Genomic DNA, 13,762 nt, shown 5'->3' with positions numbered 1-13,762 from the left:
GGATCTACCTGGGGTGGGGCGGAGGGAGGGTGGGGAGCAGTTTGAGGCCTGGCATGAAAACCAAGTAAAGGACCATATTCAGAGAATCACTGCTCTAAAAGAAAGTCTTCTTGTTGGTTTCTCCACCTATTGCTGAGGTGTGTATAGAATAAATGCAAAAAGCACATTTTCTCAAAATCTCTTCTGAGAGAAGATATCCATAGCACTTGGTTTCAGAGTGGTCATGGGAATGAGTGTCAGCAAAGTAGAGAAATCTGAGCTACAGAAGGAGGGGTAGTTCCCACAGCGCCCACAAAGAGAAGCGGGGATGGGGTGGCTCCTCACCTCCTGAGGAACTAGTCCCAGACTGTTCTGGTGCTCTATAGCCATTGTCTTCATCCTCCTGATTTTCAGATTTTCTCCCGTCTCACAGCTTCAGTTCCTTTAGAGCTTTTAAGATAATTGTGGCAAATGTTATTGTCAGTTGAAGGCCTTATCCAGGAAGAATCAGATGAAGGATGAAACAAAGAGAATTTGCCACTGTTAATAAATTCCCTGACAGTCACTTGTCTGTGATTTACCAGAGGTGAAGTGGAGAGAGATGTGCGTGCATTGGTGGAGTGTGGAGCTGAATTGAGGAGTCTCGAAGAGGAAATGAATCTTGATGTTGCTCAAGCATGTAGGGATTGCTACATTTTTGGTTTCCACCCAGCAGTGAGGCACCTGGTCAGAACAGGTGTCTGGACCAACATGGAGCTTAAAGCTCTGGTTCTTCTGCTTGAGCAGATCCTCCGGGCGCAGCCACAGATTGAGCCAGGCTTAGCAGACAAGGATTGTTCATCTGATAGATTTTGGAGTTTCAGCTCGTTGTTTGATTCCGTATAAACAAGAAGATTTACTCAGGAATAGTAACACAGTCTTCTGCAAAGAATAAGTGATTCAGACAAGTAGCAGATCAAATTATTTCAAAATTCTGCATGTGTTGAGGTCAATATAGACTGAAGGATAAGAAACCATTATTTTATGTAATATTGGTTGAACATGTTAGCATTAATTTAATGGATTAGTTTGATCTTCCATTATAATTTTTATGACTATTTTAATTGTAGAGAATCTGAAGTACTTATGAGGTAATGATGCTCCCAAAATTCCAATAGCATTTGAATCTGAGTCTTGCACTACGTCTTGATCTCTCCATCATTCTGTGAAAGAGAAGAAATGGTGATGGACTGCCCCCAATATGTTGTTTGGAGGAGAGCACAGGACTCTAGAGTCCATGCAGTATGGTTTCTCCACCTCTCCACTTCCCCTAACCTCATCAGGATTTCCATCTGAATGAATGTGTTCTTTTCAAAGAAGACAATAGAAATGAGAATGTTCGTTGATTTGACTTAACCCTCTAAAAGAAATCACTGCTCTGAAAGAAAACTGCAATTCTGATACTATCACAAAGAGTGTCCTTCTGAAAATAGTTATGAAGATTAACTTGATTTATGCTTCTTAAGTGAGGCGAGGCATAAAGCAGTTCCCAGTATGTTCCCTTCCAAAGAATGCCGAAGGGAAAACAGAGATGTCAGATACTATACTGTTTTCTGAGTCTTTGGGCTTTATTTATTTCCTTTTCCCACCAAACTACTACAAAAGGAAGCCCACGCTCATTTTCCATTTCCATCTCAACCCATAATCTGCCTTCTCCCCTAACCTCCCTAATACCCCCCTACCTAACATTAGTGGGATGCTTATTCATCAAGGCCACTCAGTCTCCTTATTTGTCACATCCACTGTGAACACCCTTCAGTCCCTATCTCTCTTCTATATCTTGAAGCTATTCAGATTGTTAGCTTCTAAACCTCGCTCCTCCTGGCCCCACACAGTCTCTCCTTGGTCGGCTCTAACCTTTGTGCCATTATTCCTCAGTCTTCTTCTAGAACTGTTCTTGATCTTTCTTCTTCCATCTTGTTTGTGTGTGTGTGTGTGTGTGTGTGTGTGACTTTAATCTTACATCCTTCCACCTTGTAAGACTCTGCACAGACTTCCCTAGGATGGTCTAATACATATCTCTGGCATTAACTGTCATGACTTCTAAATATGTCCCCATACCCGAGCTCTGTCTTGAGCATGAGACTCCAGTTTCCAGTTGTCTACCCTGTATTTCCATCTATGAGACCCGAGGCTTCTCCAATTTACATGTCCCAAACTAGGCTTGTCCTACTTCTCCCAGAGTTGACTCCCCTAAATTAGCCAGTATGTCATATACAACCAGTTAATATGTATCCTGGTGCCGACGCATTTATTGCCTTTCCTGGCAGGCTCTCTGCCAGCTGGTTTCTGGCTTATTTGGCCAACGTGAGGCCCTCGCGGGAGATTAGAGGGTGAAAGGAAAGGGAAAACTAGGGGTATTACACACGTGCACACACACATCCTGCCCGGCAAGACTTAGAATGGTTTCTGTTTTCTTCATGGAACCTGTATGAAACCCCCTCCTTCTCACCTCTCAAATCAATCCATTCTCCTTTCTCCATCCTCATTGCCACTGAATTACTTCTAGTCTTCATCATTTCTCTTATAGTCTGGTGATAGAATTTATGTCCTTTGAGTTATACCTCATCTAATCCATTCTCTACATTCTTGCAGAATGAGCTATGATGATAATGAGATGTTACTCTTTTTAAATTAAAAGTCATAACTATCTTCTAAAGAAAATCAGTTACAAGTAGCCCCTTTAGAATAGATCACCATATCTTGGAGCATGTCATTGTGCAACTTGGCAACAACTGATTGGCCCAAGGATGTCACCTGAGAACAGACCTAAAGGATATGAGAAGAACCAATGACCGTGAGGTAGCCTGGCCAGAGTACTTTGGTCATGACCACCAATATTGTGTGATGGCTGGTCAGCCTAATTGGTCAGCTTAGTTCCTTTGGAATTTTCTCCCCCCCCCCCCCCCCCCCCCCCCCCGGCTTTGGAATTTTCAAATGAGAGACAGAGGCCGAGCAGAGTGGAGAAGTAGAAGTAACACAAAATCAAAGTGTAAGGAAAACCATGAGGCAGTAGAAGTGATGATACACTGAAGGTTAAAACAGTAAGTGAGCAGCAATAGTAGTAGCAGTTATAAGGTCAGTGGAATGAAGAATCTGGGACAGAATCTAGAATCAAGAGGAGGATGGCACCAGGGTTATTGTTGGAAGGTGGAAGTAGTTGTGAGCTGATGGGGGAGATGTGACCATTCACCCTTTGATTCCTGTAGTTCCCACGTCTCCATGTCCCCTGAAATAAAACTCTGTCCATAAACCTTACGATTCTTTTCCTAACAACCTAATCCCACCCCTCTTCATCATGTGTTTGACCAAACCACATGCTCATAAGCCTCACCTGAGGTACTTGGGAAGTTTAGGAAGTGCTTTCTTTCCACTTGAGACTTTTATAGTGTCAAGTCCTCCATGACCTTGCCTCTTGTCTCTAACTTCACCTGAGCCGAGTTGTCTTCCTCAGAGGAATGGTGGAACAGTATAGGTCCCTTCCTCTCAAAGCAACAATATAAACACAGGGTAATTGTTCTTAGGGACTGGCAGTGATCCCACTGTGATGTGGGTTCTCATGACTCTGTGCCTTTGTATGTACTTCTCTGGGTGCCTGTAATGGCCTAGAAAAAGGAGGTCTTTCACTTCAAATGTTTGTATTCTTTACAACTCAATTAAGGTATCACTGAAAACATGTTTCTCTTCTCTCTCCTTTCCTGGCCAACAGACAGCTATAGGTTTTGTCTCTGCCCTTCTGACACTTGTACAAGCTTATTCTTGTTTTGAAATCTATTTACTTGCCTTTCTTTCTCATGAGACTGAGGAACCACAGAACTAAGATTCTAACTAGTTCATTCTTTTGTGGCCCTGATTGGAATACACAAAGGGTCTGCAAGAAATTAATACATTAATTGGACCAAAGCTTGTCTAATTTATGAGAGACTTCAGGAAGCCAATGTCATAGAGAAGAAGGAAAGCTGGAGTCAAATTGTGGATCTGCCTGTGATTTTTTGTGTAAAATAACAAAGTATCTCAACCTCTGTGCCTGCTTTTTCATGTCTGAAATGTGGTTAGGTGTTTAACAGTATGGCTCAATAACATCTGTGGTTCTTTGCAATAAATATATTTCAAGACTGACCCTGGGATTTGCTTCATCCCAGTTCGATCCATAGCCGGAGTAAACCGGCAGGCCACCTTGGTAGTCTTTGAGTTCATGCCCATGGCTCTGTGTTGTAGCTGCTTGGTTTTATGGAATGGAGAGTTGCTTTTTAATATTATGCAGAAACTTTTTCTCCATAACCAAAGGAGGCTCCCAGATGTAGATGACATAGATCATGTCAATCTGAAGGCAGATCCACATAGTTTTAACTTCAAATATGTAAAGCCAGCTATGTTCAGGAAAGGAAGCCTTGAAAGACCAAATTCTTCAGGCTACCATGCTCAGAAAAATGCTTATGTATATCAAATTCAAAGACAAGAGAGGACAGTATATAAAACTGATTTTATTTCATACACATATATACCAAGTTTAAACTAGTTGGGCTATCAGATCTAGGTTAGGTAAAATTCTCTAAACAGATCATATAAAAGACAATATTGGCAGTCATCATTTCCTATACGCTTCTCATCTATAACAAGACTTTGCCATCGACATAACTGTGATATTACTAAAAAACATCTTTATAAATATTTGACAGTAATAGTATGAAATAGAGAATGGAAAAAGTAGAAATATCGCTCTATTCTGAAAAACAAAATTTAAACAACAAATCTGTACTTATTTGCTTGTCCTTATGAAGAAGCATAACCAGCAGAACAAAGTTCTGGACTATCCAATATACATACATCACCATATTAAGTTATATTTCAGGAACCAATTTTCTGGCAGGAAAGGATACATGACTCCTCCCTGACACCCTACCAACAGTACTCATGAGTCAAATAGAAGGATTTGGCTAGTCCGCTGACACTTCCTTGACATGTTTGCTCTCCACCCTCACAATTATAGGCCCTTATTTGAGAGATTAAGGGCCATAACTAGTCTTCTAGGAGAGTCCCTTGTCCTGTCTTGCCCCATGCCCCATCCTTCCTCTGTACTTTGGGGAGTTATCTTTCTGAACTCAAACGTCCACTGCCGGTTCATAAAGTCCAAACTTCTTGGTCTACACAAAACTTGCATCACTTGATCATTGCTCTCCTTTTCCAACACCTCTCCTCACCACCCTTGCTCCACACTAACCTCTGAACCACTTTCCTTGCCTAATTACCCCATGCAGTTTCATGCTATAGTCAACGAACTTGTGTGCTAGGCATGTTGTAGACAGTTGTCCTGCATTCGCTCATCCTGTTCCCAATGTGTAGAATGTCCTGCCTAAATCTGTCCCCCTGGAAGACATCCCGTTTTTTCCAAGTCTCAGTACACAGTCCCTATAATTTTGGCCTTCTTGCTTAAAACTAGCCAGGTCATTTTCTGTGCTTTAAATCCGCTCTACTATGTAGTCTTAATGCTTCAATGTCAATGAGGCCACAAACTCGGAGGCCCAGGTCTCATTCTTCTTTTCATTCCTAGTACCCGCACAGTACTTGACACATTATTTCACCTCAGCCCCAGCTAGTTCTTTGGCCTTCATCTACATATGGCAACAACATAAGCAACAAAAAGCTGTGTTAGACACTGCTTATCATTTCACAAGTTAGAAGGGAAATTTAGAACTGTAAAGGATTTGCAGAATCATAAGGATGAACCTTAGTTAATGAAGCCCAGAGACATTCATTAGAGACACAGAAATGCCTGTTTCTTCCATGACCACAATCAGGGATCTATGCTGCTTCTAACTTGCTAACTGAGCACAATAAAACAAAACTTTCCTTTGTCCTAAGTTCAACAGATTCTAGTGTTGTGGAATACTGAATAAATAAAACCTTCCTTCCAGTTTCCTCTTCCTGTAAATAGTAGAATGTATACAGTATTAATTAGAGATCGTGAAATTACAACAGGTCAGTGTCTAGCATATAATGAGCACTCAAATGAACTAGGAATTGGATCTTACTTTAAGGATATGAAGTAGGACTAATTATGTTAATTCTAACCTTAGTACTTCCCTTAGCGTTTAATAAGAGATCGTACCTTTGAACACATATTTAACAACAGGCAGTGTTTTTTGCTACCTGAAATACTGAAAACCTGCAAAAAAGGTAGTTATTTTAGGAGGACACCATATGTTTAAAAAATCAATTTATTTAAACAGTTGCTACAAAGGTAATATATAGTAAGTGAAAAACCTCTAATACAATGCAGTTCACATAGTGCTTGCTTTCAAGTACACATACTTAAGATAATTTTAAGTGGTTGGAATAGGCCCAAAGAACCTTTATGCCATTTCATGTTTTGGTGTTGCCATTTCATGTTTTAACAACTTAAAACATTTAAATGATTAAACACAAAGTTCAATTACTATTAAGCTCCAACTGAATTTGTTGTAAATTAGTGGTAGCAAAACATCAGTTATGCTAAAATCTGCTCTTAAATTTCTTCTGATTGCGTCACTGGGTAAATGACTCCACTCTCCCTGTATCACTCATTAGGTGACTCATTATTTTGTGATTCCTGATAGTTCATAAAGCAATTTTAATACTGGAAATGCAAGTCTAGCTTGTGGCCTAGTTTTTATAAGTTTGGTAATTCTGCAAAAGTACATGAACGCTCGCTCTAACAGTGCAACATCTCAACTCTTGACAGGCTCAGTGTAATCAATTTTCATGCTGGTGGTACGGAGATACTCAAAACCTACTTCTAACAGTTATTTCCTTGTGGCATCCTTCTTTTAAGAATGGAAACTATGCAATGAAATGAAGAAGTCCATTAGAAGACAAATCTGAGGACTTTAAAAAATTATACATTAGTAAGTGCTTTAAAAGGTAAACCATCCAATGACATATATGCAAGTTATACCATGGATGCAAAGGTCATAAGAAAAAGGACTAAGCTTATTTTTATATTCACTTCTACAAATGCTCTCTGGTAACCACAATGGTATAACATAGCAATCAAGTACAAACTTAATTTGTCTCTCATCAGTCTGTGTATAGGTGGACACTTGCATATTCAATTGGCCCATACACACTCCAAGTAGCCAAATTACTTCAATCCTATATCCATTTGCCTCTCAGAGTGCTTGAACGGCACCAGAGTGACACATAAAAGAAAAAAAAATTAACAAATGCCAGGCTTCTGAGTAAGTAAAGCCAAATGAAATTGTTCAGCTGATGCTATAATAGGTATTCCTGCAAGAAAATGCAGATTTCTATAGTTCTTTTGTCAGTTTCTTTATCACTAAACTCTAACTTTGCCAACAGGATTTCAAGTAATGAAAATATTTTTGATTTATTGGGAATTATATATAATACATGAAAAAAAAAGATTTTGAATCTTTTTTGCCAATCATGAAACATGTTTTCATCTGAACAAGGGGAAAATCGTTTAGTTTAGTTTAATGTAAGTTTTCCAATGAAACAGAATAAATTTACAACGAAGTTAGTGGTCTCATTCAGTAAGTCTTCTAATCTTCAAATTCAGGCCTAACAGAGAAGAACAATGATTACAGGAGAAACAAACAAACAAATAATCTCCTGTAGCCATCATCTTAGGGTCTGGTTCTCTTGCAATGATGAATGCTATCAGAAGTTGTCATGTTTCCAAGATTTGCACAGTGCTTTAAAATGGAACTGCCTGAGAAGATTCAGAAAGCCTTTGTTCTTGGGCTTACACAGTAAGCACTTTGAGTGATTCTTAATCACATTTTTATCCAGGACAGTGTTACAGGTCACATCTTTCTCGACCGATGCTTAAACTTGTGCTCTATAAATATAAACATATTTACACACGGAATACACACACTGACACGGGGATATGAAGTTAGCCAGCCATCCATAAGAAGAATGGAATAAAAATTGCAGGAAGGGTAGTATATGATGCCAAGCCCAGACAGACTATAGATGCCAATCCCAAGACTGCTGAAGCAAGAACACTTCTCTGATCACGAATAATTATCTTCACATTCTCACAGAACTGGAAAATAAAATTGAAGAATATTAGAAAACATGGCTAAACCTGAGAAGGATCACACGTACCAACTAGTAAAGCATAATTTTCTCACCAATTTTCTGTCTAACAGAAAAACTAGTATTTCTCTGATGACTTCGGAAAGAACTGAAGATTGAATAGTTCAGTTCCTTGATTCCATTTCCCATAGTAACTGAAATGATGCTTTAGGCAACTGAGTTCATAATGGCAGCTGCTTTTGTAAATGCAGAATTTTTATAGAAAACTATAGAGAACGTAACCACATAAGAGTTATTCAGGATTAAAGGTCAAAACTGTAAACTACCCGTCAATAACATCTAAAATTATATAAGCAAAAGAATCTCTAATCGTGAGTGATAGAATTTAGCTTATTATTATTACTGGTGAATTCAATTCCTATAACCCATCATTTGAAAATCTGATGATACCAATGACAACCTTCTTCCTGCGTCTCTAAATCTAAAGGCACAGAAAGTCTAATTTTTTTTTGTCCTATCCCATTCCCTGAATAAATTAAATTTAATCAATTCTGTGATGTAAAATTGGCTGCCGGGGATAAAGATAAATTAAATATGATCCGTACACCTGAGGAAGGCATGCTTCTAACATGTGAGATTGTTTCTCTTTAAAAACTAATTTTACTCAGTACTGATGGCTTATGTTTGAGTCCTGGCTCACCTCTTATTAGCTCAAGTAAATCTCATGTAAATCATTTAACTTGTCCAGACTACCCTCTTCTCTTCCATGGGAATAAGAAGGTTGTTGGGGGGATCCCGGGGTGGCTCAGCGGTTTGGCGCCTGCCTTTGGCCCAGGGCGCGATCCTGGAGTCCTGGGATCGAGTCCCGAATCGGGCTCCTGGCATGGAGCCTGCTTCTCCCTCTGCCTCTCTCTCTCTGTCTATCATAAATAAATAAATAAATCTTAAAAAAAAAAAAGAAAGAAAGAAAGAAAGTTGTTGGGAGGATCAAGTGAAATCTTTAAAGGTACTCTGTATTCTTCTACATACTGCATAAATGTCAGGCATTACAATAACTATTATTACTGCTACATCTGTTGACAATCATCTCTACCTATTCACTGTCAGGGCAAAATTTAGCAATGAACGGCTTTGTTTTTAATATAGGACTTTTGCTACTCCTACTAGTTTAAAGCTCCTTTTCTAGACATGACATTGTATATGCTTTGATGGTCTCCTACAGTGGCCTATACGGTCCTGGACACCTCAGTTTCTAAGTGCACATAGTATATAAGACCAATATATTTTAATGCACTATCTTGACCATGAGGTTGTCTCTATCCATACTTTTGTAAAATTTCTAGACAAACAAAAAGCTTCCTGTTAGTTATCCAGATGTTGTTTTTCTTACATATCAATCAGATGATTTGTCCCTTTTTACTAAACAACAACACTGAGTCCTAAACATAACATCTTAAAGTAGTGAAGATCAAACTAAATCGGGTTTTGAGAATAATGAGAAAAGGTGCTTGGCAAATAATGGGAAGTTATACATTCAGGTAAATGAGTAAGCTGTCTTCGTTCAATTGTGCTTATTTTGTCTTTTCCCCCAATAACTGTTAATTAAGGAAAACAGAGAATCATTGTGGAATCCCTTCCCCAAAAGATTTTCTCAAGGAGCATCTTATTTCTACTGTTCTGTTCTTGTTCAATAGGCCATTATTAGCCCAGGAGGCATCTCCAGTGATGCTCAACAGGAGGGAATGTCCTGCATTTCTAGAAGGTGTTAAGATGCCTGTAGGGACACTTTTTGAGCACTGAAACCCCCCAAATTAAAAGGGATGTTTGCATTCCTCTTTTGGCAATGAAAAGCAGTACCCGCAACAATAACAAAAACAGAGAGTTGAGAAAAAGCATAAGGCAGAGGAATAGTAATTAAAGGTCTTTATAGTTTACAAAACACTGAAATTGTTAACAGTAATACAAAACGCCCTTAATTTTATGAATCCTAGACTTGTTAAAAAGAGCTTCACACTACAAAAAAGCAAAATGGTTTTTTCCCACTAATTTTCAAATTAGTTGTAGGGCTCTCAAGAGGGAAAGTGCTCTTCAGAGTGTTTATAAACTCGAATTTAAGTAAGACAACTTGCAACTCTCAGTGTTAGGTTTACCATAGTATACACAGATGGAGAACTAAACAATCAGACCCCAATTCAAGTCATTCCTTACATCTCTGAAAAGTAGGAATCAGCCCTCCTCCAGTATTAATCACCTACTTCTCTGAAGGCATGTTCAAAAAAACAGTTCTTAGAACTGGAAAATTTGGGATGGGGATTTTTTTTTTTTTCCCCGAGAAATCTACTCTGGCCAAATTGTTTGTTACATCATTCAAAGTGAAGACAAAAACTCAGTTTCACAAGAGGTGCTAGGCAGCAACAGCAATTTAAAACACTTCTCTCCTTCTGTAAAACCTTATAAAGTTTCCAAAGATGAAAAACTACTCCAGCTAGTTATTTATGCAGATTAAATATTTTACTACCTCAAGGAAAGCACTTGTACGGTTTTGTTTTGGTTTTGGTCAAAATATAGAATACAGTGACATCTGTGTTCCATGAAAAAGTAACTCCTAATTAGGGATAGAAATACTGTTTTTCCTTAGAGAAATCATTTGCTTGGTTCCTAAATAAATCTGACGTGCTTCCTTTTTGTATACTTTTGGAGCTAGTGTTTGTAAATGTAGTGAAGTTCATTTCTAATCAGGCCTGGACTGGGGCTGTGATTCTTAAATCACTGCACACTGACTATATTTTTTCTAACTATATTTTTATTTTACTTAGAAAAGAATTCCAAGATTAAGTCTGTTGTTGCTCTATAAATAATCTCTAAGGAGTTTCATATATCGATGTGGAAAAAGCATGGTACTTGTATGCTCTGCCACAGAGGAGACAAAGATTTTCCTGTATGGGTCAAAAATGTGATCAAGATGTGGAGCAATAAAAAATTGGTGGCATGGACTCATTCTTTTGGTCCGAAAAATATCTAAAGGCTAAAACATGAAGCTTATTAGGTGATGGCCCAGGTTTCAATTGAGAGTAAACATCAACAATAACCTCTTTAACAACTATAGGGAAGGTTGAGAAAGCTAAATGCAAATGAAGTTGCAGGCTTAAAAAGTTACCTATCTTTAAATGAGCAGGTTTCAAAAGGAAATAAAAAAAAAAATCCATTCCCTCCCCCCCCTTTGGATTTGTGGCTAACTTTAATCATCTTTAATGCTAATACTGTTTTTTTTAAGTGCCCATAAAAATTACAACATTGAATGGATCTTCTTGAAAATCAATTGTTCTGATCTCTGAGGAACCCATAAACAATCTAACCCACCTTTAGAGCTAATGGTTACAGGATGCCTAACAATGAGGAAGTCTAGATGGGGATTAAAGCCTGCAAGGAAAGAATTCAGAGTATCAAGGAAATGACTTCTCCGAAGCCAGAAGGGATCTACCAGGGAGGTCTTTGTACTGGGAATTTCGATAGGTTTCAAGTAAGCACAGGGAATCCAGGCCACAGCTAACAGACGGAGAAACCTGCCTGATTCCTTAATTTTGAAGGAACAGCAATTTGTACACAAGGTTATAGATAAAATACAAACTCTGAGCGCCTTTCTTCCAGTTGCAATTCTTGGGAAAATCTGCAAGCACACAGCGACAGAGTTTCTCTGGACCCCCCTGACCCCCACCTGCTCTTTAGTCGTTTCGACTACTGGGTGCACACCCTGAGGGCCTCGGCAGCAGTAACTGGGTAGATTTGCAATCGCTGGCAGCGCTGCCGCATCGCCACACTCCTGACCGTGCATTTCGAGGTTACCTTGCAGGGGACAACCACGCCTTTTATTTACTTAGCCTCTTTTAGGAACACAAGAGAGCTCGCTACTTGTTCCAGGGCTCAATCCCTGATCCCAGAGTATGTGGGACAAGGCTAGGGATGGGGAAGGGCGAGTCCCCGGCGAGTCCCACGTGTACCTTGTCGGCCTGGGGGCTGACCGGGGTGCCGAACCTGCAGTAGGTCACGAAGTGCTCGCAGTTGTTCCACAGGAGGCTGTAGGAGGTCATGCCCAGCAGCTTCTCGGCCCTCTGCGCCACCTCTTCGTTGAGCAGCGCCTTCTTCTTGAGGGACTGGTCCAGGTGATTGACCAGGATGTCGGCTCCGTAGGCGAAGTCCTCCACGGTGTCCACGCGGATGCTCGCTACCCTGCCAATGACGCCCAGGATGAGGCGCTTGTTGGACACCACCTTCTGGGTGAGCCCCGCGTCGTCGGTCAGGGCCAACAGGATGTCGGGCATCATGTGCGCCACTCGGTTGTCGCCCAGGTAGATGCCGTAGTGGGTCAGGTGCGTCCGGGGCACTTCCAGCACGTCGCCGCGGAGGAAGGAGCTGGTATCGTACACGCCGCGCCTCGCCTGCTCGTCGCCCGCGGCGCCCGCGCTGAAGAGCCGGAGGTTGGAGAGGAGCAGCAGCTTCTCCAGCAACAGGGACAGCGCCTCCAGCATGGGGTTCTTCATCCTGCGGGGACAGCGAGCGTCGGGGCGCGGCCGCCGCTCGCGCGCGGGGACCTCACCTGCAGGCGGGCGGCCCGGGGCCCGGGGGGGGCACCGAGGGAAGGGGGAGGCCTGGAGACTGGTCTGGGCGCCCCGCACCGGGAGCGCGGAGGACAGGGCCGGGGGGCGCCGAGGGAAGGGGGAAGCCTGGAGACTGGTCTGGGCGCCCCGCACCGGGACCGGGGAGGACGGGGCCCGGGGGGCACCGAGGGAAGGGGGAGGCCTGGAGACTGGTCTGGGCGCCCCGCACCGGGAGCGCGGAGGACGGGGCCCCGGGGGCGCCGAGGGAAGGGGGAGGCCTGGAGACTGGTCTGGGCGCCCCGCACCGGGACCGGGGAGGACGGGGCCCGGGGGGCACCGAGGGAAGGGGGAGGCCTGGAGACTGGTCTGGGCGCCCCGCACCGGGAGCGCGGAGGACGGGCCCCGGGGGGCACCAAGGGAAGGGGGAGGCCTGGAGAATGGTCTGGGCGCCCCGCACCGGGACCGGAGAGGACGGGGCCCCGGGGGGCGCCGAGGGAAGGGGGGCAGCCTGGACACTGGTCTGGGCGCCCCGCACCGGGACCGGAGAGGACGGGGCCCGGGGGGCACCGAGGGAAGGGGGAGGCCTGGAGACTGGTCTGGGCGCCCCGCACCGGGACCGGAGAGGACGGGGCCCGGGGGGCGCCGAGGGAAGGGGGAGGCCTGGACACTGGTCTGGGCGCCCCGCACCGGGAGCGCGGAGGACGGGGCCGGGGGGCGGGCGCGGCGCGCGGCGGCGGCGGCGGAACGCACCTGGGGCCGGGCCGGGGCGCAGGGCCGCGCGGAGCTGGGCGGCGGGGCGGCCTCGGGGGCCTTTTAGCGCCGCCGGGGGGCGGGACCGAGGCCGTCACGGCCGCGGCGGCAGCGCTGATTGGGCGCCCGCGGCGAGCGCGGCTCCCCCGAGGGGCGCGCCGGCCCGGAGCCCCGGAGCCCGGGCGGACGCCGCTGCCCTCGGCCGCTCGCCCGCGAAGCCCTCCCACCCCGCGGGCGGCCGCACGGAAGCCCCCGCACCTGTCCGGACGGGGGCGCCGTGCGGGCAGCGTGGGAGTCCCCGGGGGGCCGTCCTGGGTCGCACCACCTCCCCCCGAAGGCCGCGTCCCCGGGGCTCT

At 43.8% G+C, this 13,762-nt stretch overlaps 1 protein-coding gene across 1 annotated transcript; it reads right to left on the bottom strand.

The window, feature by feature from the left end:
• Positions 1-4,482: 4,482 nt before the first annotated feature.
• LRAT (lecithin retinol acyltransferase) lies at positions 4,483-13,561 on the bottom strand. Its single transcript, XM_072724893.1, has 3 exons — positions 13,407-13,561; positions 12,060-12,600; positions 4,483-8,068 (listed from the first exon to the last, which is right to left on the bottom strand). Exons 2-3 carry the CDS (start codon positions 12,597-12,599, stop codon positions 7,916-7,918), a joined length of 693 nt encoding a protein of 230 aa, XP_072580994.1. The 5' UTR covers position 12,600; positions 13,407-13,561; the 3' UTR covers positions 4,483-7,915.
• Positions 13,562-13,762: the final 201 nt, after the last annotated feature.

This window comes from Vulpes vulpes, chromosome 10, assembly GCF_048418805.1.
Source record: "Vulpes vulpes isolate BD-2025 chromosome 10, VulVul3, whole genome shotgun sequence".
In the NCBI taxonomy this organism is placed as follows: domain Eukaryota; kingdom Metazoa; phylum Chordata; class Mammalia; order Carnivora; family Canidae; genus Vulpes; species Vulpes vulpes.
The sequence above is the reverse complement of the archived record's forward strand: the minus strand, read 5'-3'. Positions and strand labels throughout refer to the sequence as shown.